At 37.8% G+C, this 24,756-nt stretch overlaps 1 protein-coding gene across 4 annotated transcripts in view; it reads right to left on the bottom strand.

Annotated features, from left to right (window-relative positions):
• EDD1 (glycine-tRNA ligase) overlaps positions 1 to 24,756 on the bottom strand; it is a 122,117-nt gene that overhangs the window by 73,028 nt on the left and 24,333 nt on the right. For 3 of the 4 annotated variants that reach the window (XR_016173554.1, XM_089156475.1, XM_089156477.1), the window contains 5 exons: positions 23,668 to 23,751; positions 22,866 to 22,952; positions 22,629 to 22,730; positions 5,526 to 5,589; positions 4,411 to 4,466 (listed from right to left, as the gene is read on the bottom strand). Coding sequence is in view for 3 of the 4 variants with exons in the window: in XM_089156475.1 (XP_089012601.1) it covers positions 4,411 to 4,466; positions 5,526 to 5,589; positions 22,629 to 22,730; positions 22,866 to 22,952; positions 23,668 to 23,751 (393 nt within the window). In the remaining variant the exon portion in view is untranslated. The remainder of the gene's footprint in view (positions 1 to 4,410; positions 4,467 to 5,525; positions 5,590 to 22,628; positions 22,731 to 22,865; positions 22,953 to 23,667; positions 23,752 to 24,756) is intronic. The other variant, XM_089156476.1, reaches the window with a different exon arrangement.

Here is a 24,756-nt window from a genome sequence, read left to right as displayed (position 1 = left end):
AAATACATCTTGATCTACTAGCTTTGATCTACACTTTCATGGAAACAAATTTAGTTTTCTGTTATTATTTTTTTTTTAATTTTCGTATTTAAAAAATATATTATTTAAAAAATTAAAATTATAAATTATAAAAAAAATACTTACGATATGAATGTGATTATCACTTATGTTAAACTACATTTAGAGGGCTACAATCCCATGTATTCATATTTTCACTATCATGCTTGCTGTATTTTTTATTTTTTATTTAAATAATTAAATAAAATAATTATGAAAAATAATATTTTATTAAAAATTATCTTCTTTTTTTTAAATGATGCTTATATAATGTAATTTATTTTAAAAATACAAACATGTTTGTTTGAGCATTGTATATATTTTATCTTAGAACAAAGTGTCTATTTTGTTGTTTTATAAATTATTTTTACATAAAATAATTATAAAAAATAATATTTTATACAAATTTATCTTCTTCTTTTTTAAATGATGCTCATATTATCTAGTTTATTTTAAAAATACAAACATGTATGTTTGAGCATTGTACATATGTTATCTTAAAACAAAGTGTGTGTGTTTTGTTGTTTTATAAATTGTTTTTACATGTTTTTATTTATCTAAAAATTATTTCTAATGATTATTTGGGAACATTCATGTATGTATTTCAATGTTGTACACTTGTATCTTAAATGGCAACTAGTGGGAGTGGCAGCACCAGTAGTGGGACTCAAGAGGACATTGCTTGGCAACATGGGGATCCACTAACTACTGACAAGAAAAAATCCCGATGCAAGTATTGCCTCAAGACCTTGAATTCTGGTGATTCAACCAGATTAAAGCAACATTTGGCTAGTGGCTAGAAAGATGTTTCCAAGTGTCCCAAGGTTCCTTATGAAATGCAAAAAGCAATTGCAGCAACTTTAAAGGGAGGGAGACAAAAAAAAGGAGGAGATGGCACAAAAGCAAAGGGAATTTGAGGATACAGTCTGGGCTAGACCTTTTGTTGATGTTGATGAGGAGTTAGACGACGATGAGGAGAGGAGGAGGGTTATGGGTATTGAGTCACAGGCCGAGTGGAGATAGATGAAGGATGCAATGGAAGCTAGCAGACAGTCCTTACATTTTGAGAATGTGAGGCAATATGAACAAACAAGAGGAGCAAGTGGTTCGGGGTCAAGGGCATCCATGACACTTAGACATAGTTTTCATGGAAGTGAGAGGACCAAAAGGAGGAGGAAGACTAGACATTATGATGCCACATTTGACCAAGACCCCTCCCTCTTCAAGTATCAAGACATCTATCAAAGAAGCATTCCATATATGTTTGCTAGAGGTAAAGAAGGCAATAGGGAGGAGAAGCTAGGTTGACAATCAGCAAATTTACACTCTACAACAACATTGCAGCCAATGTAGCCAAAACACCATATTATCAGAGGATGATCAATGCAGTTGCTAGGGCAGGTGTAGGGGTTAAAGGCCCAACAACTTGGGAAGTAATGAATAAATATTTACCAAAGGTAAAGCAGAAGGTGGAGGAATACATTGGTTCAATGAAGGAAAACTGGACTACATATGGTGTTACTGTGATGGCTGATGGATGGACTAGTTCTACTAGACAGTCCATCATTAATTTCATGTTGAGCTGCAATGGAAAGAAATCCTTCTTTAAGTTAGTGGATGCCTCAGATAAAATCAAAGATGCTGACACCTTTACAAGCTTCTTAGGCAAGGTGGTCCTCAAGGTAGGGCCAATGAATGTTGTCCAAATTGTCACAGATAACGATGCTAACTTCAAAAAAGCTGATGAAATGTTGATGAAGAAGAAGAGCAGCAGGATCCACCTCTTTTGGACACCATGTGCAGCACATTCGATTGATCTTATGTTGAAGGACTTGGGGAAAGGAAAATCAATGTTGTGGTTGATAGGGCTAGAAGGGTAAATAATTTTATTTATAACCATGGTTATGTGCTGAAGATGATGAGGAATCACTGTAAGGGTGACCTAGTCAGACTTGGATTGACTAGATTCGCCACCAACTATGTAGCTATGAAAAGCTTCCAGAAGAAAGTGGTGGGTCTACGGCACATGTTTGCAAATGCGGAGTGGTTTAATTGGTGTGGATCTAGCCATCCTGATGCAATACTAGTCCAACAAACCATTGCTCATGATTCCTTTTGGAGGCAGCTGAATAGGATAGTGGGCATTTTAGAGCCTATTGGGTTTGTTTTAAGGATGGTGGATTCGGAGAAGAAGCCCAGAATGCCCCACACATATGTTGCCCTCCAGCAAATGAAAGAGTTGGTTAGAGTTGCTGCCCTGGCTCCTTCAAATCCTATGAGAGGACCATCGATGATAGATGGGAGACCACTTGATGCATCCTTTGCACTTGTAACTTGGCTGGTGAATCACTTTTAAGTCTTCAAGTTTTTGTTGTATAGTTTAATTTACATTGTTAATTTGTTAGAAGTTATAACTTATAACTTATAACTTATAATTTATAAACAAGTAAACAACCAAATCACTAACCAAATTTTTTATTTCCACAATACAGGCTTATTACCTCAACCCAAAGTACCATTACAAGAATGATCTGGAGCATAATGTAAAGTTGATGAATGCGGTGCAAGACGTGGTGGAGAAGCTTGTTTCAAATCCCGTCATGCAGGGGACAATTAATGGAGACGTGAGAACTTATTCAATTGTTTCTTCAACTTCTTGCATTAGTGCATATACAATAGTAAAAGTACAATAATTGAAGAATTGGTGTACAGATCAAGGAGTTCAAGGATGCCTCTAGGAGTTTTGGAAAGCCTTCTGCGGTTGCAACTAGGCAAAAAAATGATCCTGGTAAATAGTCCATTACTATAAGTCTATAAGTTTATAACTCTGTAAGTGATAACTGATAAGTTTTATAAATATTAAGGTTTACTTGCCTAATGCATTCTTATATTTGGTTATGCAGCTGACTAGTGGGTGCTATATGGAACTAGTGCGCCAAATCTCAGGGACATAGCAATTAAAGTACTCTCACAGATTTGCTCATCCTCTGGTTACGAGAGGAACTGGAGTGCCTTCTCACTCATCCATAGTAAGGTACAAAACAGATTGGGGAGTAAGAGGCTCGAGGACTTAGTATATGTGCATTACAACATGAGATTGAGACTAGGGCACATACAAGTGATATAGATGACGAAAATCGGGAACCGATTGAGTTGACTGATATATTCCACGAGCCCCCCGCAGAAGATGATGTCATATATCATTGGGTTAGGGATCGAGGTGGCCAAGTGCTAGATGGGCCAGGAGGGCAGCCGGATCCTACCATTGCTGCTGCTATGGACCCAGATGTTGTGGTTGACCACGTGTCTTCTGATGAGGGTCAGGCTACTATAGCAACATTAATAGGACCAAGTGTACCATTTGTGGAGCCACCTGATCGACTTGAAAGAACTACGGTGACGTCTAGTAATGGGAGTTCAGATGATGCCGATGATAGCAGAGGGCCAAGTGGCCCAAGTCAACCATCAAGTCATGGAGGCAGTCAAGTTGCTGGTGTTGCTGGTGGAAGTTAGGGTCAACAAAGGGAGTCACCTCCACCAGGTCCGAGTCATCTGACACATGCGAGCCATAGTTCCCCTATCTCTTAGACTTATACTAGGAGTAGGAAGAGCATATCAAACCAGGGGCAAACGAATGATGATGTGAGCATGCAGGATCTTGAATTGAACATAGGAAGCATGAGCCTAGATCATGGTCACAGTGATTCACAACAGCAAAGTTTGGCCAGTTGGCAAGCATTGAGGTACCTATATGGGGATCACAACAACAGATCAGATTACACTGGTATTCTTCTTATGGAAATCATGTTATTCCTCAAGACCCTACACCTGGAGAGTACACATATGGGAGTGAAGGTGGGTTGTTAACTGAGTTGTTTTAGAAACCCCTACCCATATACTCAATAGCAATATGAACAACAACATGAATGGCAATTCCACCCACCCATGATTGACAGTTATCCCAGAGTGCTATTCCTCAAGTATTCTGACATGGAGACATATCAGTTCCATATAAACCTATATGTGACATACTACAGTGATGGGTTGACTTGGGAGTCATATGTGGCCACCGTTCAGAATCAATCGATGCAGAATGTTGAGTGATACTCTTATTGTCTTGTAGTCTTGTAAGTTATAACTGTGTAAGTTGTAAATTATAATCTTGTTACTCTTGTACTCTTGTGACTTGTGAGTTGTGATTGTGAACTTATGGATTATGATTTATAACTTACTAAAAGTCTAAAATTTCTTATGGTTGTAAAATTCTGAGGACATTTAAGTTCTTTGATAGTTTGATCACTTGATGTGTAATGTTAATGTATTTGATAGCAAGGACAAGGCATAGGAATGAACCTCTAAAGCATGTCGGGCAGGCTCCTTTACACGAACATAGACGTACTCTGTCTTCCCTAAAAAAAATATAAAGAAATGAAATAGAAGTTGACCAAAATGAGAATATATGAAGCTAAATAATAAATGATATCAAGTGATGGTCAAAATCTGCCGGGCAGAGAGATTTCAAAAGAACACCTTGGCCGCAAGGGCTCTTTGAGATTTTGACATAACCATGCTTTTGCTCAATTTACCAAAAAGGACCAAAATTTTGATCAAGATTTTGTACCAAAAAAAAAATTGACCCCTACCTCATTGGGTTATGATTTCTGAAATTTACCAAAATCACAGCATAACTTTGCAAGATTTTAAACCATAGTGACATCTATGAAATATAAACCAACTTCAGTAATACAGGTACATGGCAATTACGAAGGCATTCTCGTAATTGTACTCCCTATTTGAACTGGCAGCTGTCAATATGACAAGGCAACTATTCCATTAAATAGCAGTGATTTTAAGAGATGTATTCTATCATCTCATATTAGAGTGGCAGAACGTACAGTACAGAAACGTATGCAAGTTGTCAAAAAACACTTAAAAATGCTCAGGATACATGTAAAATATAGTTTTGAAGCACAGAACATCTTATTATGCAATATGTACGCATGTAAATATCAATTCAATAGAAGAAATTGAGTTGATTTAACCTAACTAGCAAAGCATAACAAATAAAAAGGGATTTGATCCCACTTTTTTTTTTTTTTTTTTGGGGGGGGGGGGAGGAGAAGCTATCATTGGAAATAATTTTCAGCCCACTAGTCACATCTCATTATATTCCACCACCAAAAACAAGACCCTCTTTACAAAATTAAGAGGCACATAGAAACCAATTTTCAAAACATTCAAAATGAACTGGATCACAAAATATTACAACAGGAACAGAAATATACCTTTTTATATTTCCACATCAAAACACAGGATAAGCAGATATTACAATAGCCAAAGCCAACAGCTTTTACACTTGAACATAGAATCCAGAATAAACATACCAAAACTACCATAGTAACGGAGCAATCCAAGCCAATATACGTAAATAGCAATTCCTTGATACAGGTCCATCTAAATTATCTTACCATCCTCCTTACTGTACAAAGATTGCAAAGGTACACCATATCGACGACAAAAACCGTCGGCAGCCTGAAAAAAGATGAGAAATTGATTAAGGAAATTAACACTTAACCTCAAACTCAAAATGCATCATAAATCATATGCCTAGACTTAACATGTATACAAATTTTCCAGTCATCAGGAACCTTAACCGTAAAATCATTGACAAAAAATATAAAATTCAACATTATATAATCAAATTGTTGCTACATATACTTATCCAGTTAAACCCCAAAAGCAACGCTAAATACAAAATACGCTACATATACACTTATCCAATTAAACCCAAAAACAACACTAAATACAAAATACTATAGGATGTAAAAGCTAATTATTTATCCAGAGTGAGAACTGAGTCGTCACAATTTTTGACTTGGTTTCAACCATATTTTGCACATTTTGGTATTTTGACCAGTTTCAACCAGCGCATTAACCGTTAAGCTTTGCCGAGGAAATACCAGGTTTCAGTCGAAACTCAGGAAACCTCACATTGGGCCAGACTCAAACATTGTTGTCAAGGTGTAAGCTAACATCCAGGCAGTATTGATAGGGCTAGGCAAGTGTTGCTCTATACTAGCTGAACAAAGCAGGCACTTTGGATGCCTTATGAGCCATGGCATCCATCTTTTGATACTTTTTTTTACTTTTCTAATATAAATATACCAAACAAGCCAATGCGTCCACCATTTCGTTCTTTTAGTTATTTTTTAAATATAAAGATACCATATCAAGGGCTGAGGTTTACTATCCTAGTTGATCTATTCTAAATAAATCTACTGATTGCAAATTACACTGAAACTTTGATCAGTGCTACATGGGCTTGACTAATATTAAAAAAGAAAAAACTTAACTTAAACCTAAATCTAAATTGCAAAACGCATACATGAAACTACCTCTTCTCCACAAAACCCTTACCAACACTGATTTTCATTTGCAGGGGTAGCCCCTCTTGCAGCCGCGCTACCGTCAGATGCTTGCCATGTAAGTCAATTTAAACCCGACGGTTCAGAGTGAAATCCCCTTTAGGATTATCGTCCCAAACCTACTATACCTCCCCCTTTCAAGTCCTAACCCCAGTTGACTTCCCCAAGAGTCCTACCCCAACTAGGGAGCTTCAAACCAACCCAAACCTATTAGGATTAAATCTAAAATCATACAAGAATAACAGCAGCTCTAATCCCAGATTCCCAGCCTAGCCAAACCCTAGAATCCATTAAACCTTTCAATTTTAGTTCTGAAATATAAGTTTCAGCAAAGTTTCAGCGTTTATTCTTCAAGCCTAGACCCCTAACCCTAGCCGAGCCTAATGCCAGACCTTTCCTAACCCTAGAACCCCATAACCAACCAATTTCCTTCAACCGTATGGTATTCTATACCCTAATTGACTGCTGATTCTACTGAAAAGTGTTCTGGAGTGAGCCTAAATCTAGGGCATTACCCCAATCAGTAAAACCCTAGGTCCCAGTTCACATCAGCAAGTCTGCAACTCAATATATAATTTAAAATTTTTATTTATATTGTATAATTTTTTATGCAACTGTGTCCCTTCAGCAGATTCATCTCTATTCCCTCCGCCAATTCTCTTCTCCAGCTCCGGCAACTTTCCGGCAACTTCTCCTTTTAACCTGTGTAGCCAATGATAGGTAAATTTTTTCCCTGCAAGTCTGCAACTCCAATTGGCTTTTTTTTATATAATTTTATTTCAAGTTTAGTGTGTCATTTTTTTAAATGCAATTTCCAGTTTCAATCATCCTGCTGTAATTTGTTAATTGTTATTCTCCTACTATTATTTAGTTGTGTAGAATATAGTTTACTCCTGCTGTATTTGTTTCTGTCATCTTCTCCAGCAGCCTAGTATTACTTTTGTTACGTTTATGACTGTTATGTTTTTGTTTGTTTGTTACAATTATGAAAATTTTGTAACTGCTCCTTTTTTTCTTTTTCTTTTTTTCAGCAAGTGCTATTTTTTTAATTGTTAATTGGTAGTTCAACTTGATATTTGCTACTCACTGTTCTGTTTTCACTATTCATATTCATCAACGGAAAGCATTAGTAGTGGACCTACTAGGAGTGGGGATAATGCACTGGCAAGTACAGCTGCATGATCCCATGAAAGACCCAACAGGAGGGCAAAATCAAAGGACCCTAAGTGGAAATACGAGTATTGACGCCAGACCTCATTAACAAAAACTTGGTAAAGTGTAACATAAAAAAGATGCAAATATGATGTTTCAGCTGTTGGACACCAAGGTGGAGGATACTGGGGGGAGAATGTCATACGAGCAATGACCAACAATGCTGCCAGCTACAATGCTGCTGGTAAGTTGTTGGTGGAGAACAGGAAGAGGCTTTTTTCGACTCCTTGTGCAACCCATTGCCTTGATCTTATATTTGAGGACATAGGCAATATCAAATCATACAAGATCGTCATGGCAAAGGAAAGGAGCGTGACGAAGTTCATTTATAGGCACTCTTGCCTTCTTGAAGCAATGAAATGCAAAGCAGGTGACCAGGATATTGTAAGCAAGGTTCAAGGTCTCGCTCTCGAGGGCAATCTCTCCCTTGAGAAAAAGCGAGATCCTGCTTGAGTTGGCGAGATCTGGTATTTTTCCTGGGCCAACTCGAATGAACTCAGTTACTCTGTCTGCAGTCCTTGTTTGCTCCAAATTAGTGACCCTTGTGTTCAACTCTGTCAGCTTTGCAAGCATATCTTGCTGTATCTTCAGTAATTGCTCCAATTGTTGCCTTGAATCTGGGTCATCCATGTTGTCTCAGATGTTTAAAGCATGCTGGAACCTAATGCTCTGATACCAATTGATGTAAACCACGATGTAAGGTTAGGATTTAGGATGTAGTCCCTAGATTAGGTGGCCGCCCAGGATTAATCCAGAGATAGATGGAGGGTTTTTAAGGGACTTCAACATTGTCTAGGCCTGCTGAAAGTGCAATTCCAGATCTGAATTCTTAAGGAGTGGAATTTCAGATTTAAAAATCAAGTCCTACGTCAACTGGGATTTGGATTAGGGTTTACAGAGGTTTCGGCCAGTGGGGTTTTGGGCTCTGATGTTACCGGTTTTGTGATTCAGAATTAGGACTCAAAAGGTTCAGAAGTCTTAGACAGTTTGGGTGGTCTCAAAGTAGGGTTTCAGAATTCTTCTGTAGAAGATGAACTGCAGGAATTTCTGGAAGTTTAGAAAATAGGGCTGTAATGGGGGAACTGATGGTGGGTTTTGCTCCTTGGGTATTCGCGATCCAATTGTAAGAGAAAAGCGATGGAAAGGGACTGGAGACAGGGTTTTTCAGCCGTGGAAAGGAGGAGGAGAAGGAAAGACTTGCAGACTCTAGGGGAAAGGCTAGGGCGGAGGGAAAAGTGCAGGGGAGGGCCAGGGGTGGCCTGCAATGGGTTTGGGCGGGTCACTAATGCCTGACCAGAGGTGAAGGGGCTGTGGAGTTGTGTGGCTAAGAGGGGAAGGGTGAGGGAACAAGGGAACATAGGGGATGGGTTGGAACTTACTTTGAAGTGGCTGGAACTTGAAGAAAGCTTCTGTAGTTGCCTGTTTGATGCTTCAAAACTTGCTGGAATACTTGCTTGAATGCTGGAAATCAATGAAGAACAGTCTCAAAGGCAAGGGCCCCCCTCTTAGGAACCCTACCACACTCAGGCAATTAGACACTCAAATATTCAATTCATCAAATCTGAAAAATAAGTTACAATGAAAGGCTATTTATAGCCTGAAAGCATACTCTGACTCAACTTAGGATTTCCTTATCAGATAAGAATTGCTTTACAAACTAATTGTACTTATAATTTTATTTTTTAATTATTAACTAAATAAGTTAGGAGTCCTATCCTAACTCAACTGGACTCTTTCAAACATGACTTGACTCAAAAGTAAACCTTCTCCAACCAATCCCAATTTAACTCAAACTAGGAATTGAAAAGACTTAAATCGCAGACTCAAAATTGGAGGTCAATCCAACTCTCAAGAAAGGCAAAAAATGCTAAATTACCCCTCTAAGGGGTTTTGGCCAGATTTTAGAGGCTTTTTTATCCCTCTTGAGGGCCTCACCTGATGATCTGATTAGGAGGGGTCTTTGTGTTCACAGCACTAGCTCAAATATGAACATTCCTTATCTTCTCCTTCCTAGTTCTATCACTTATCTATCTTAGCATCATCAATTTTTCTACACTAAGTTTATCTAAAAGATGTTTTTTAACAACCCAACACTCTGAACCATACATCATAGCTGGTCAAACAACAGTTCTATAGAATTTTTCTTCAAGCTTTACGGGGGTACATTAATCACACAAGACCCCAAACAACCTCCCCACTTCATCCACCCTATTTTAATTCTTTGGGAAACATTGTCCTCTATATCATTATTTTTTTTATTTATGATTGAACCAAGGTACCCGCAACAATTGCTTTGTGAAATCTCCTATTAATCAAGATTCACCACCTCTTCGTTCTCCTGATCATGACTGAAATTACAAACTAACTTGGTATTAATCCCTACGTGTGTCTCATCTATCAACACAATATCATCAACAAAAAACATACACCAAGGAAACTCATCTTGAATGTCTTTAGTTAATTCATCAATTATATGTGCAAATAAATGTGGGCTTAAAACTGATCCTTGATGTAGCCAACTGTAATTGGGAATTAACTACTTTGTCCCCCCACTATTCTTAAAGTTGTCATTGAACCATCAAACAAATCCTTAAATATGTCCACGTATTTACTTGGACCATTTCTTTCCTAGTACTTTCCAAATTAACGCTTTAGGGACTCTTATCATAAGCTTTTTCTAGGTCAATAAAAACCATATGAGTATATTTCTTACACTCTCTATACCTTTCCATAAGTCTCCTTATAATGTAAATAGCTTTCATTGTAGATCTTCCTGGCATAAAGCCAAATTGGTTCTCTGTAATTGTGGTTATTTGTGCCAAACGGGTTTGAACTACTCTCTCCCATAACTTTATAGAATGACTCATCAATTTGATGCCTCCATAATTATTAGAGCTTTAAGAATCTCATCTATTTTTATAAATTGGGACCATTTATCTAGCATTTTCCTTATGCTTGTAATCTTACTAAAAACTTAGTTAGCCAAGCTAAAGGTTCCTACGTTCTTCCATACTTCTATTGGGATTTCATTGGGACCTAGTACCTTTGACTACTTTCATCCTACTTAGAGCTTCTTTTACTTCGGACATCGAAATTCTCTGTATAAATGTTTGAAAATTGGTGCCATGGTGAAAGGTGTAATTGTTTGAATCACAGGTACCTGAAGCATGCTCATTTAGAAAGCTAAAGAAATAGATTTCCCATCTCTTCTTGTTGTCCTCATTACATACTAGTACTTCAGCAACTTCACTTTTAATACATCTAACATGGTCTAGATCTCTACTCTTCCTATCCCTTATTTTAGCCATCTTATAAATAGATTTGTTTTTTCTTTTCCCCTTCTTTTGTGCCCAGCTAATTGTATAAAACTTCAAAAAAAAATTCTCCTGCTTTTCCCAAAAATTTCTTAGCTTCATTTCTAGCCAACTTATACCTTCGTAAATCTTCTACATCCTTAATCCTTTGCCATGTCTTAAAACTAGCTTTCTTATTCTTAATGGTTGCTTGAACCTTACCATCCAACCGCCAACTCTCTATAGGAATGGAGCTTTACTTTTGATTCACCTATGACATCTTTAGTCACCTCCCTAATACACGTAGCCATATCATTCCACATTGCATTAGTGTCCCCCTTAAAATCTCACTTCCCTTGTTTCACTACTTCATTAGTGAAGGATTTCATGCATTCTCCTTTTAAGTTCACCATCTTATCTTAGGATAGTTAACTTGCGCATTTTCTAAGTTTGTCAAGTTAAACACATATCCACAACCTGTATGTTGTGTGGTTCAACTTTCCCCTAGTATCACCTTGCAATCCTTGCATAACAATCTATCAGACCTTCTAGTTAGAAAGAAATAAATTTTTCTTTTATGATGTCCACTTTTGAAGGGAATCAAATGTTCTTCTCTCTTTTTGAAATAAGTATTAACCAAAGATAGATCAAAAACAATAGCAAAATCTAAAATTGAGATCCCTTCCTAATTCCTCTCTATAAAACCATATCCTCCATGTACACTCATAGCATCTTTGATCTTCTCCAATATAACCATTTAAATCACCCTTTATTATAATCTTTTCTCCTTGACGAATTCCTTGCATTAACACCCAAAATTACAAGTTTGATAGCGATAATCTTATCACCTAATCTTTTAACAGCCACCACATCGTTATTTAAATCTTTATCCACTGTCATACCTACTCCACTTTTATTACTATCTCCACTATTAAAGGAGAACAGAAAGCAAAAACAGAATATATAGCTGAAATTTTGGGTATCCGTATTGCCTAGAGTTGCAATGTTCCTAAAGCCTGCTCATGTGGTGGCTTTGCATTTTGATGGAGATTTAGTAGACGCAACTATGCAAGCAGCCTATGGAATGGCAATAAAGGATGCCAATAGTAAAAGCTTACTAGTTTATGCAGGGAAAGATGCTGTATTATCAGTTCTAGCAATGGAAGAACAAGCACTCCCCGAAGGGCTAATATTATACATTCAGATAGGCTTTATGAAAATCCCCACTCATGCCGATCCACAGCTAACTATAGATATGTTGAAAGCATGGACTGAGATTTTCTAATCAAAATAAGATTCTGTTTCCTAATGAGTCTAGAGTTAGTTTTTTATTTCTATTTGTTTTGTATTTCCTTTTCCTACTTAGTGTGGAACTTAACTAGATTGTAACTATAAATCCCCTATCGGGGTTTATGAATCAAATACTTCTGAGCAATTCTTCACATTACAACATGGTATCAAAAGCCTAATTTCGATTAGGGAAGAAAGAGGGAACTAAAGAAACTTTCTTCCTCTTGATTTCCCTCACTGCCGATGTCAATGCTCTTTTCAACTTGATTACCTTCGCTGTTAACTAGTGGCGTTGCTAACTTTCTTTCTCTTGATTTCCCTCACTGTCGCTGCTCTTTTCAACTTGATTACCTACGCTATTTCCTTGCAGCGTTGTTTGCTGTATTTGGGACTTGCTTTCATAGTTTTGGCTGGAACATATTTGGGTTTCTTCCACACGCAAATCAGGAAACAACTCCACATCAAGGGTTGCGGCAGTTGTTAGGATGACCGTGTAAACCATCTGGTCTGCACCTGCTGCTCTTCCAGACCCTCTAGAACCTGCTGCACCCTGGTCTGCACCTGAATCATGGCAGATTTCCTTTAATTCACAGGGGGCTGTTTCGTAAATTTAAATAGTTCTGGGGGCCTTTTCGGTAAATTCAAATAGTTCGGGGGCCGTTTTGTAATTTCAAATAGTTCGGGGGCTGTTTTGCAAATTCGAATAATTTTAGGGACTTTTTTGTAACTCAAAAAAGTTCAAGGACTTGTTCGTAAATTTGAAAACTTTCATGGGTCTGATTGTAGATTCAAATAGTTCCAGGGAGCTATTTGTAAGTTTGAGTAATTTTTTCTTACGATGGTTGATCCCATATCTCCCTTGTCTGGTACATCTAAAGAGTCTCCCATGTCTTTCATTCAAAGGGATCGTGAGTTTTCTCCGCTTCAGATGACCATTGTGAAACTTAATGGGGCAAATCATCTTAGATGGTCTTGTTCAGTTTCCCTTGCTGTTGGTGCTCGTAGTCTTACTAGCCATCTTGAAGGGACTTCTACCAAACCTTCCACACCTAGTCTGCAACTTTCTAAGTGGTATACAGATAAATGCTTGGTCATGGGTTTTCTCCTCAACTCCATTGAATCAAGCATAGCAGAGAATTATCTCCTCCTTCCTAATGCGGCAACTATTTGGAAAGTTGCTAAAGATACATATTCCAGAGTAGGCAATGATGCACAGTGCTTTGAAATTAGACGGAAAATCAATCAGTTACAGTAGAAGGACCTTACTCTTTCTCAGTACTGTAACATTTTTCTGAAAATTACCAGACTTTAGATTTCTATGGGAAGTTTACATTAAAGAATGCTAAAGATGTTATTGCCTATCAATAATGGGAAGATAAACAGAGAGAGAATATTTTTTGGCAGAATTGAATATAGAATTTGATCAAATTCGCACAGAGATCCTTTCTAGAGAGCCTTTCCCTTCTTTGGATCAAGCCTATGCCATGGTAGATACAGAGGACATTCGAAGGACAGCTATGGTACACACTCAGACATCTGATAGATCTGCATTAGTGGTTGGTTATGGCAATAATAAATCTAGTTCTGGTGATTTTCGCCCTCCAGTAAAGTGCGAGTATTGTGGAAAAGAGTGTTATACAAAGGACAAGCATTGGAAGTTGCATGAACGTCCAACAAATTCCCGTGGAGGAGGTAGGAATGGAACCAAGGGCTGCAATCAAACATCTGCAAATCAAGCCAATTCTAACACCCTGAGTACTCCAACACCTCTTTCCTCATGAGCTCCAGCACCTTCGCCAATTGATGTCCAGACTTGACTCATCTTCTCTAGTACCAACTCCAGTGTGAGTATCCCTATAGGTATTTGTTAGAAAACAAACATTAAATAATCAAAACAGCAGCTGAACTTGAACAAAGAAAAGAGAGAAGAAGAAGAAGAGAAGAGAGATGAAGAACCAGTAGAAAAGACGTGTGATTCTTAGCTTAAGAGTCTAGAATCACAGAACACTTTTATTTATAGCTTCTAATGAATCTAATACAACTTGAGAGACAAGTAATTGTCCTCTAGAAAAAGGAAACAAAATATTACAGCTTTAGTAACTTCCTAACTCCTAAAATAGAAAGTTCTGAAAATAGAAACTACCACCAAAATAAAAACTATACTTTCTAAAAAACTCCCAAAACTTATGTAGCAAGACTCCCACATTAGAAATAGAAAATATAATAAAAACAATAGCATAATACTGTTCACGTGAACAGTAACACATATTTTACTGTTCACGTGAACAGTACCGTGAACAATAAAAACAGATTTTTTACTATTCACGTGAATAGTGTCGTGAACAGTAAATAGCCCAAGTGTATATACTTCAACACTCCCCCTCAAGCTGGAGTGTACACAAAGAAAACTTCAGCTTGCACAATAAGAATAAACTTGAAAAGTAGCACCAATCTTGAATCGTGTAGCAATGGCAGATGTCGATAAACACTGAGAAAACTTCAACCAGGAGATACTCAACACCAACTTTTAAAAAAAAAAAACTTTAATTCTTCATGTCAATAGAACCATCCAATATTGAGAACAATCGACGATGTTGAAGATGAACAAAGTCCATAAGTATAGCAGGATCAAAGACACTATCCATATAATGCCGTTAGTAGGGAGAAATATCCACACTAGAACTCCAAAGTCCATATAAATGCTTCACAAGAACGCAAGTAGTAGGTAGGCAAAAAGCATTATCCACGTAATGCTGGTGGTAGGGAGAAATAGCCACGCTAAATCTTCAATATTGCAACTCCAATGTCCATATAAATGCTTCACAAGAAGGCAAATAACAGGTAAAGTATGGATAGGTAAAAGACAATATTGATTATTGTGGACCAAGTTGGTAAGGTAGTATGAGATACTACTAACCAAGTAGGTAGGTAAAGGACACTATGAGTTACTGTGAACCAAGTAAGGTAAAGTAAAAGACAATATAGGTTACTGCAAACCAAGTAGGTAAGGTAAAAGACAGTATGGGTTACTGCGGACCAAGTAGGTAAGGTAATATGGGTTACTACGGACCAAGTAGGTAGGTAAAATACAGTATGGTTACTGCGGATCAAGTAGGTAAGGTAAAAGACAATATGGGTTACTGCGGACCAAACAGGCAAGGCAAAAGACAATATAGGTAAATATATGTAATGATATTGTTGTAGAATGCCATAAATTGAGGACAAACATCTTCACAAATAATATCCATCAGCCCATCTTGAGTAGATATAAAATAAGGTACCATTCTCCCCCTCACGTGTAGCATTACACGTGACAATTAATGATGACCAGTGACAAGCATCTTAAAGTATGAGCACAAAAGAAACCCAAAAAGGAAAAGTAACACCACAAAAGCAGTGTATTATTTATCAATAAAGCTGATCAAGCAGCAGTAAATCATCTCATAGGACAAAGTCTTGTTCACCAGGAGAAGAAAACAAATTCTGGACCACCACTAACCCTCAAATAGGGTAGGAGCAAATTAGATCAGGAGAAAATTACTGAACCAGCTAGGAATCTCAAAATTGCAGTAGTCGCTGCAGCAATCCACTCAAAAGAAGTGCAATAACAGTTGTTGCAGTAGTAGATAATATCAGATCTCGGACCATAGCAACAAACTTGTGCTAGATTTGAAACTCTAACAGATCTTGATATGACGGAAAAGTAGTCCTCTAGGTCTTTGTAGAAGTATTAGATAAAAAGAAGTCTAAACTTGATTCTGAAATAAACAACAGAAGTAGTAGTAAAGCAAGACGGTAGCAGCATAATTTTTTAGAACAAAGAAATTCAATGAAACAGGGGTACTAGTATACGACTTGTAGCAGAACTTATAGCGCAAACAATGGAAGACAATACTTATGTCTTGCAATCCAAATTATGGGCATATCTTCGCAAGAATCAAGAGGAATCCCAAGACATCAGTATAGTGCAGATTAAACTTCAGATTTGCACAAAAAAAAGGGAGCGGTAGTAGCAGCCTCAGTTGAATCAAATGGGTAGACATATCCTCAGAAAGCTTGGGGCCTTTTTGTAGTATTAATACATAGATACTTGGTGCTTCAAAAGTCAAAGAAGAACAGCCATTCACAATTACTGCAGCGAAGGTTGGGGCTAGCCTAGATAAGAAAAAGGAAGAAAAAAAAACTGGGCAGCCAAGAGAGAGAAAACAGTCCCTAGGTTGATTAAACTTGCTCTGATGCCATGTTAGAATTCAAACATTAAATAATCAAAACAGCAGCTGAACTTGAACAAAGAAAAGAGAGAAGAAGAAGAAGAGAAGAGAGATGAAGAACCAGTAGAAAAGACGTGTGATTCTTAGCTTAAGAGTCTAGAATCACAGAACACTTTTATTTATAGCTTCTAATGAATCTAATACAACTTGAGAGACAAGTAATTGTCCTCTAGAAAAAAGGAAACAAAATATTACAGCTTTAGTAACTTCCTAACTCCTAAAATAGAAAGTTCTGAAAATAGAAACTACCACCAAAATAAAAACTATACTTTCTAAAAAACTCCCAAAACTTATGTAGCAAGACTCCCACATTAGAAATAGAAAATATAATAAAAACAATAGCATAATACTGTTCACGTGAACAGTAACACAGATTTTACTGTTCACGTGAACAGTACCGTGAATAGTAAAAACAGATTTTTTACTATTCACGTGAATAGTGTCGTGAACAGTAAATAGCCCAAGTGTATATACTTCAACAGTATTTTTGGTTGTCACAATGTCAATTTGATTTTTCCCTCCTGGATGATCGACTCTGAAGCAACTGACCATATGACAAGCTCATCTACTTTTTTTCGTACTTTCCTTTTGCTCAGGATGTTCGAACGGCTGATGGATCTCACTACCCTATCTATAAGGAAAGGATCTATTATCTGTTCGCCTTCTCTTACCTTATATAATGTCTTGTATGTTCCTAAGTTTTCGGCTAATCTTTTATCTATTAGTAGCCTTATTCGTAATATGAACTACAAAATAACTTTTTTTCCTTCTCATTGTGTGTTTCAAGACCTAGAAATGGGGCTTACAATTGGCAATGGTAATAGAATGGGGGCTCTACTTGATGGATGGATCCCCATCAGCTCTTTCTACAGTCTCTAGTTCCACCTCTCCTGCACTTTTTACCTTATTGCAGTAGCATCGTGTTTTTGGCCACATTCCTTTACCTATTTTGTCCAAGTTATTTCTTAATCTAATTAAAACATGTAATTTGAATGATTTTTATTGTGAGGCATGTATTTTGGCCAAACAGACTAGGCATGCTTACCCTATTTCAAATTATCGTAGTAAAATCCATTTTCATTCACTCTAATGTGTGGGGTCCTTTTCGGACTGTCTTTATCTGGTCATAGATGGTATGTTACCTTTATTGACTGTTGCATTAGGACCACATGGGTTTACTAACTTCACCAAAAAAGTGACGTTTTCTCGTGTTTTCAAAATTTTCATAATATGATTAGGACTTTGTTTGGGGCAACAGTCAGAATCATTCATACGAATAAAGGAACTAAGTACTTGGGTGGAGCATTCCCTTCCTACTTAGCAAACCATGGCATCATTCACCAGACTAGTTGCGTCGACACTCCACATCAAAACGGGGTTGCCGAACACAAGAATAGACATCTACTTCAGGTAGCACATTCCCTCATGTTTACTATGCATGTGCCTCCTCAGTTATAAGGTGACGCCGTCCTTACTGCAGCATATCTAATTAACCGAATGCCTTCCCGAGTCTTAGACCAACGTTGTCCCCTTGAGATTCTTTTAGGAACAATAGCCTTTTCAGTGCCACCTAAGGTTTTTGGATGTGTTGCCTTAGTCCGGAACCACCATGTTCATGGAATGTTGAATCCTCATGGGTTAAAGTGCATTCTCTTGGGTTGTCCTCCTACACAAAAGGGGTATAAGTGTTATCATCCTAGTTCTCGTCATTTATTCGTCTCTATGGATGTTATGTTCCAAGAACAGATTCCTTATTTTTCCCCTACACCTCTTTAGGGGGAGAGTTTTAGTGAAGAGGTTCCAGTGTTGATTCCTCCTTTCAAAGAGGTTCCAATGTTAATTCCTCCTTTTGATATTTCTCCTGAGATTCTTGTAGATGATCCTCCATTGGATGATGGAGTGACCGAACAGGAACAGCTAGTGGATGATATACAGAGGGAGACTAGACCTTTAAAGACCTATCAAAGAAAGCAACGAGTGACCCCTTTTGAACCAAGCCAATTAAAAGCTTTGGTTCCTGGACCTGAACAATATGTTCCTCTAGGTGAGTCTATCTTTGACCCTTCTTCTGATCCTACTTTGGACTTACCAATTGCATTAAGAAAGTAGCCTCGAACTTGCACCAAATATCCTATTTCAAATTATGTTTCATATTAGTCCCTATCCCCAGAATTTCAAAGTTTTATTTCCTCTTCGTCCTCTACTTCTGTTCCTAACACTTGGCAGGAGGCATTATCTCAATCAAACCTGAAGGAAGCTATAGATGAGCAAATGCAAACTCTGGAGTGGGACTTTGTGACTTTGCACACAGGAAAGCAAACTGTTGAGTGCAAATGGGTGTTTGTGATCAAGCACAAGGCAGATGGGACTATTGAAAAATTCAAGGCAAGATTGGTGGCCAAAGGTTTCACTCAGACTTATGGCGTTGACTACCAGGAGACATGTGCCCATGTTGCCAAGATGAACACAGTTCGTACTATTATTTCATGTGCAATTAATAAAGGGTGGAGTTTACAACAGTTAGATGTGAAGAATGCCTTTTTGCATGGAGAACTCCCAGAGGAGGTATATATGGAAGTACCACATGAGTGTTCTACTACTGAGACTCATAGGAAAGTGTGCAAATTAAAGAGGGTTTTATATGGGTTGAAGTAATCTCCAAGAGCGTGGTTTGCAGGGTTCCAAAGGCAATGATATCTAATAGCTATAAGCAAAGCAATGCAGACCACATTTTGTTTATTAAAAGAGGTGGTTCCCACACTACACTACTTTAGTATAAGTGGATGATATGTGATCACAGGCAGTAGTGAGGATGAGATTTCAGCATTGAAGACTTTTTTGGGAACCGAATTTTGAGATCAAAGATATGGGAAAACTCAGATATTTCCTGGGTTTAGAGTTGGCATATTCTACTAGCGGTGTATCTCTATCCCATATGAAGTATACATTGGATCTTCTTAAAGAAACTGGGATGCTAGGATGTAAGCCTGCTAATACTCCTATTGAGCCTAACCTACACTTGAAGGCAAAGGAAGGAGAACCAGTTGACAAAATAAGGTATCAAAAATTAGTAGGAAAGTTGATTTATCTATCTTACACTAGACCTGACATCACATTTGCAGTTAGTCTTATTAGCCAATATATGCATGAGCCCTACTCCTCACTGATAAGCCCCTAATATCCAAAGTATACAAGAGAAGCGATAGGAGGGAGTATGCAACATTACCTACTGCTGTTACAGGGGATCTAAATATAGAGAATACAAATGGCAGCCTCCCAATGGACAGCAACAAACACCCTGCTGTGAACAGAGGACCAGAAGAGACAGACAGGTGGCAAGAGTGGATTGAGTGAACGTGTAGGAGTTTGTTATGCAACAGAGTTGGTTAGAATGGAAGGGGCTATGTAAGGGAAAGTGGGAGGGGAGTTTAGGGGGGGAGAAAATAGAAGTAGCAAGGAGAGCTTGCGGGGTAGAGGGAAGACCTCTGGGAATGGCCTAGCCATGGTGTTGCTTCTGGTTTATCTGTGTTTCAATTTAGTTTGTTTAATTTCAGTAGTTTTTATCAGTAGTATACTCAGTCTGTTTTTATTCAGCAATATCCCTACAGGAATGTTAATGGAATCGACTATTACTTGAATATCATTCTACTATTATGCTGTTCTGAATCATTCTGCTGAATATATTGTTCTGAGTTCATAGCCTTCAGTCTGTAGATATCAATAGATGTTGTGTTTATCCTTGAGGTTGGAAGAGTTAAGATCGAAAATCAGGGGGTCCTAACACTCACACTTGGATGCAGTATATCGGATCTTGAGATACTTGAAGGCCACCCCAGGAAAAGGGATTTTAATTTCAGCTTATGGACATTTGAAGATTAAGGCATATAAAGATGCAGACTGGACAGGATGTCCAAATGATAGGAGGTCTACCTCTGGGTATTATGTGTATGTGGGAGGTAACCTTGTGACTTGGAGAAGCAAGAAACAGGCTGTGGTTGCTCGGTCCAGTGCCGAGGCTGAGTTTAGGGCGATTGCTCAAGGCATTTATGAGGTACTATGGCTTAAAGGGCTGCTTCAGGAGGTTGGGACAGATTTAGAGGTTCCTATACAGTTATACTCAGATAGTAAGTCAACGATCAGCATAGTTCACAACCCAGTAAAGCATGACAGGACTAAGCATGTGGAGATTGACAGACATTTCATCAAAGAGAAGGTTAAGGCTGGGTTGATCCACATTACCTTGTTACTTCAAACAAGCAACGGGTTATGTGCTCACAAAGAGCTTGAGCACAAAGGTATTCAATTACATTATGAGCTGTTAGGCATGATAAATATCTATGCTCAAACTTGAGGGGGAGTGTTGAAAGCATCGATTGAGGTTTTCTAATTAGATACGATTTTGTTTCCTAATGAGTCTAGAGTTAGTTTTTTATCTCTATTAGTTTTGTATTTCCTTTTCCTACTTAGTGTGGGACTTAACTAGATTGTAACTATAAATACCCTGTTAGGGTTTATGAATCAAATACTTCTGAGCAATTCTTCACATTACAACATGATATCATTAATGGGAAGATTAAAAAACCTAAGAGTTCAAGGCATAAAGGAAAGATCCCCAAAAAAGCAAATTTGTTACATAAATGGGAATTCAGGCATGCGCAGAGAGACCTGAATCAGCCTGCAGATTACATGGCAGAGGTTAGAAAGGATAATGGGCAGCTATTGTGGACTCCAGAGGAGTCAGTGAGTTCATAAGATGATTCAAAAGAACACAGATTCTTATATGCTTACAAGGTTTACTTGGGTAATGCTCACTCACTTTGGAGTCTCCACCCCCTTTCTAGGAGGTTCAAGGGGCTGCATACCCTGTACTTTTCCTCTCTCTAATATAAAACTTACCTACCCCCCCCCCCCAACAAAAACAAAAAAGGCAACCTCAGGAACAAGTACACAGCTTTCCCTGCCTTACATAGCCTTGATGAGTGGCCAATAAGCTTTGGAGTCAGTCGCCTGAACCAGTTCTCAAATGCATTTCAACTTAGAGGGGGTGGGAAGAAGCTGAGCCCGCTACGCATGGACTACCTATTAGTTCTTGGTTTTTTTGCACCAGGATTGCAGGGATAGTCAATTAGATCTATGTCATTCCTTGGAAGAAGCAATTCCCCTGGTATCTTCTATATATTATTCCATTTGTAATTGTACTACCAATCGATGTTTAAAATATCGGTTTCGAGGCCGGTTTCGACCCACCTCAAAACCAAGATTGTACCGAAATTTCAGATATCTCGGCCAAAACCTAGGACTTCTCCTAGGTAGTTCCGAGACCAGGTTTCAGGGGGTTTTACAGGTTTTTTTTTTTTTTTTTCGTCTGATTTCTTGCATCCTACCTATTTAAAGCATAAAGAACACAAGGGCACATGTATTTTGCTAAAAAAACCAATGAAGAGTTATCATTGAAGGTGTCAGTATACATGATAGGTTCCCAGAAATACGAACTTCATAAAACTGAACAAACCCTATTGCATACATTAAAGTTTTGATACAAAATTACAAACACAAACCAAAAAGAAACTCCCAGGCTTAAGTTCCAAGTTGAGTGCCTAAAGTTTCAGAGTACTCCATATCCAGCAACTCCACCATATACTCCATATGGACTATAACCATGGATAAGCAGCAAATAAGGTGAAGGAAGACAAAGAAGTGATGATTTTTTAGGGAAAAAGAAGTTAACAGAGGCAAAAATGGCAAAAAAAATGGGGGAAGGCAGGAATCCCTGAAATCTGACCAGCAGCACCTGCAAGTTCTACAAGATTTCGCAAATTTCAATTGAGATCTGGGACTTTTGAATCGGGTTTCACAGAAGGTTTCAACCCATCTCAGCCAAATTTTCTACCCGGACAGGTTGAAACCTGGGAATAAAGTTGCATCCCTAGGATTTCATAAAAACCAAGATTTCAACAGAAATTTGGTCTTCTCAGTCGAAGTTTTGACTATGATACTAATCAATAGAAAAACAAAGTTTTATTTAACAAGGAAAAATTCGTAATATCATGATGAAGAACTACAAGAGGATAAGACAAGACCTTGGTAGGATTCCCTCGATCATCAAATGCCTTGGCAACTGGAGGTCCCCGAACCTCAATTTCACTCTCCAACTGTTTAGAACAAAGCCTGTCAACAATAACCTGCAAATGTGTAATACCATCATAAGCACTAACCAATGTACTACCTAAATCCCCAAATCCAAGTACTGTCTCAAAAATACAAAATGCAATGAGTACAGGCAAAAGAAATAAGTTTTAATCCATTAAAACAGATACCACAAGTCTGCGTGGTGTACCACATGCAAATACTTCATCATGCTTCAGCCTTTGCTTTTCTAGTAACTCCATGATTAAGCCTTTAATCTGCAGCAACCAAAAAGGCATTCTCATATGATTGTAGTCAGAGGTTCTGCCCTTAATTTAGTAGATAAATTGACTGAAATGCTTCATAGCATCAATCCCACCCCCTAAAAAATAAAAACAAAAAGAAATAGCATGCATTTAATAGAATTTCAAGGGCAGCATGGACTGGATCATAAAGATTCAAGTTTGTGTCTCATGATAGACTGACGGAAAAATTTACTCAGATATGTAACCTTAAAAGAAACAAGAAGAAAAAGAGTGCAACAGCAATAAAAGCTATGGAAATTAATGATCAACAGATTTCAAAGATGCCAGCTCTCTCTACAGCCAGACTGGAATAAAAGTATCAGCAGTAAACATTTGGCAAATTTATTCCTATGCAGGCAAAGGAAAGTGGAGGTTACACAGAGAATGAGGGAAAGAAGGAAAACATAGGCATGGATGAGCATCTCATTAAGCTGCTTAACGTAGGTCACCAGTGAGAGTTTCAAGGGTGCCATGGTATCGAGGTTTTCATGTTGGATGATGGGGTGTTCTCTTTAGATTATCATCAGAGTTCTGAGTCATCTAATTAATGACTTTCTCTTTTCTTTTATGATTTTATCTAATCTTTTCAGTTTCCATGTTTGGAATGTGTATTCCCTTGACTGAATATTTATAGTACACTTATGACTTTCTATAAAAATCAGATGCTTCAAGGAAAATAAAAGATTACCTGTTGGCTAGCATCAACTACATCTTGAGGTGGCAATTCTTCTGTACCAATTTCAAGAACAAACACCCTACTATCACCCTGCACCTGCCACACACATACAAATTAAAACTAAAATAAAACTTGCAAATGGCTAATAATCTTGCTATTTGAGAATTCTAAGTCCAGCTGGTTTGGCAATTTCCCCAGAATGTACTACCAGAATGTTCCCGAAATGATCAGGGTATGTTGCCAATCCAGATCTACACTATCTAGAATGAAAGGAAGATCATCTCTGATGTCAGCACTAGTGTCAGATATGGAAATCCAGGATAAAGGTATTTTCTGATTTTGCCAAATTTCAAGCATTAGAATTGAGTTGACAACCTATATGTCACAATCATTGCAAAGAAGAGACTGCCAGAAACACATTGTTAAGGTTTACAACAGCTACTTCTCTCTGGAACTACTATCCAAGCTTGTCGAGTTAGGAAAACTCTCTCTAACCCATATTTTCCTACGGATGGGCTCCAATTTATGGATTTGCCTCCCTAAGCTGCCTCATAGGATTGTGGGGACTGGAGAAACCATAGTAGTAGGCTCTTTGAAAAACAACTCAGCCATATGCATGCTAAAATTCTCAATATCTAGGCAAAAGGAATCACAGGAAGAAAAAGAAGATGTCCCCTACTAATGTCACCCGATCAAAGGATCCATTATCGAAGATTGTTCGTTGGGTTAGTAGACCCAGCTTTGAGAATAATTGGTCATCTTAAATCTTAGATGGGTCATATTTTCACTTATATGTATCCTATAGTTTATTTTCGTGAAAGCCCTGTTTCAATTTCTCCGCCGGTTCTTTTTCTTATTTTTTGGATAATAAATATTTTGTTTAAATTAAAACAGAATATAATACAATCCTGCCAGAAGGAACCTATCTTAAAGAGAGAATTTATTACAAAATCATAATATTTCTAACAGATAGTACAATGCATTAAAAAATTCTTCAAACAATAGTTCTGGTTGTACAACACTACAACCTCTTGGATTGCCAATTCATAGCCATTACATTTGGCACTTCTTGCAATCCATCCAGAAAAAAATATTCGGCTG

The sequence above is a fragment of the Hakea prostrata genome, chromosome 5 (assembly GCF_041222555.1).
Source record: "Hakea prostrata isolate BN-2017 chromosome 5, UWA_Hpros_2, whole genome shotgun sequence".
NCBI classification, from domain to species: domain Eukaryota; kingdom Viridiplantae; phylum Streptophyta; class Magnoliopsida; order Proteales; family Proteaceae; genus Hakea; species Hakea prostrata.
This window is presented reverse-complemented; position numbering and strand designations above follow the sequence as displayed.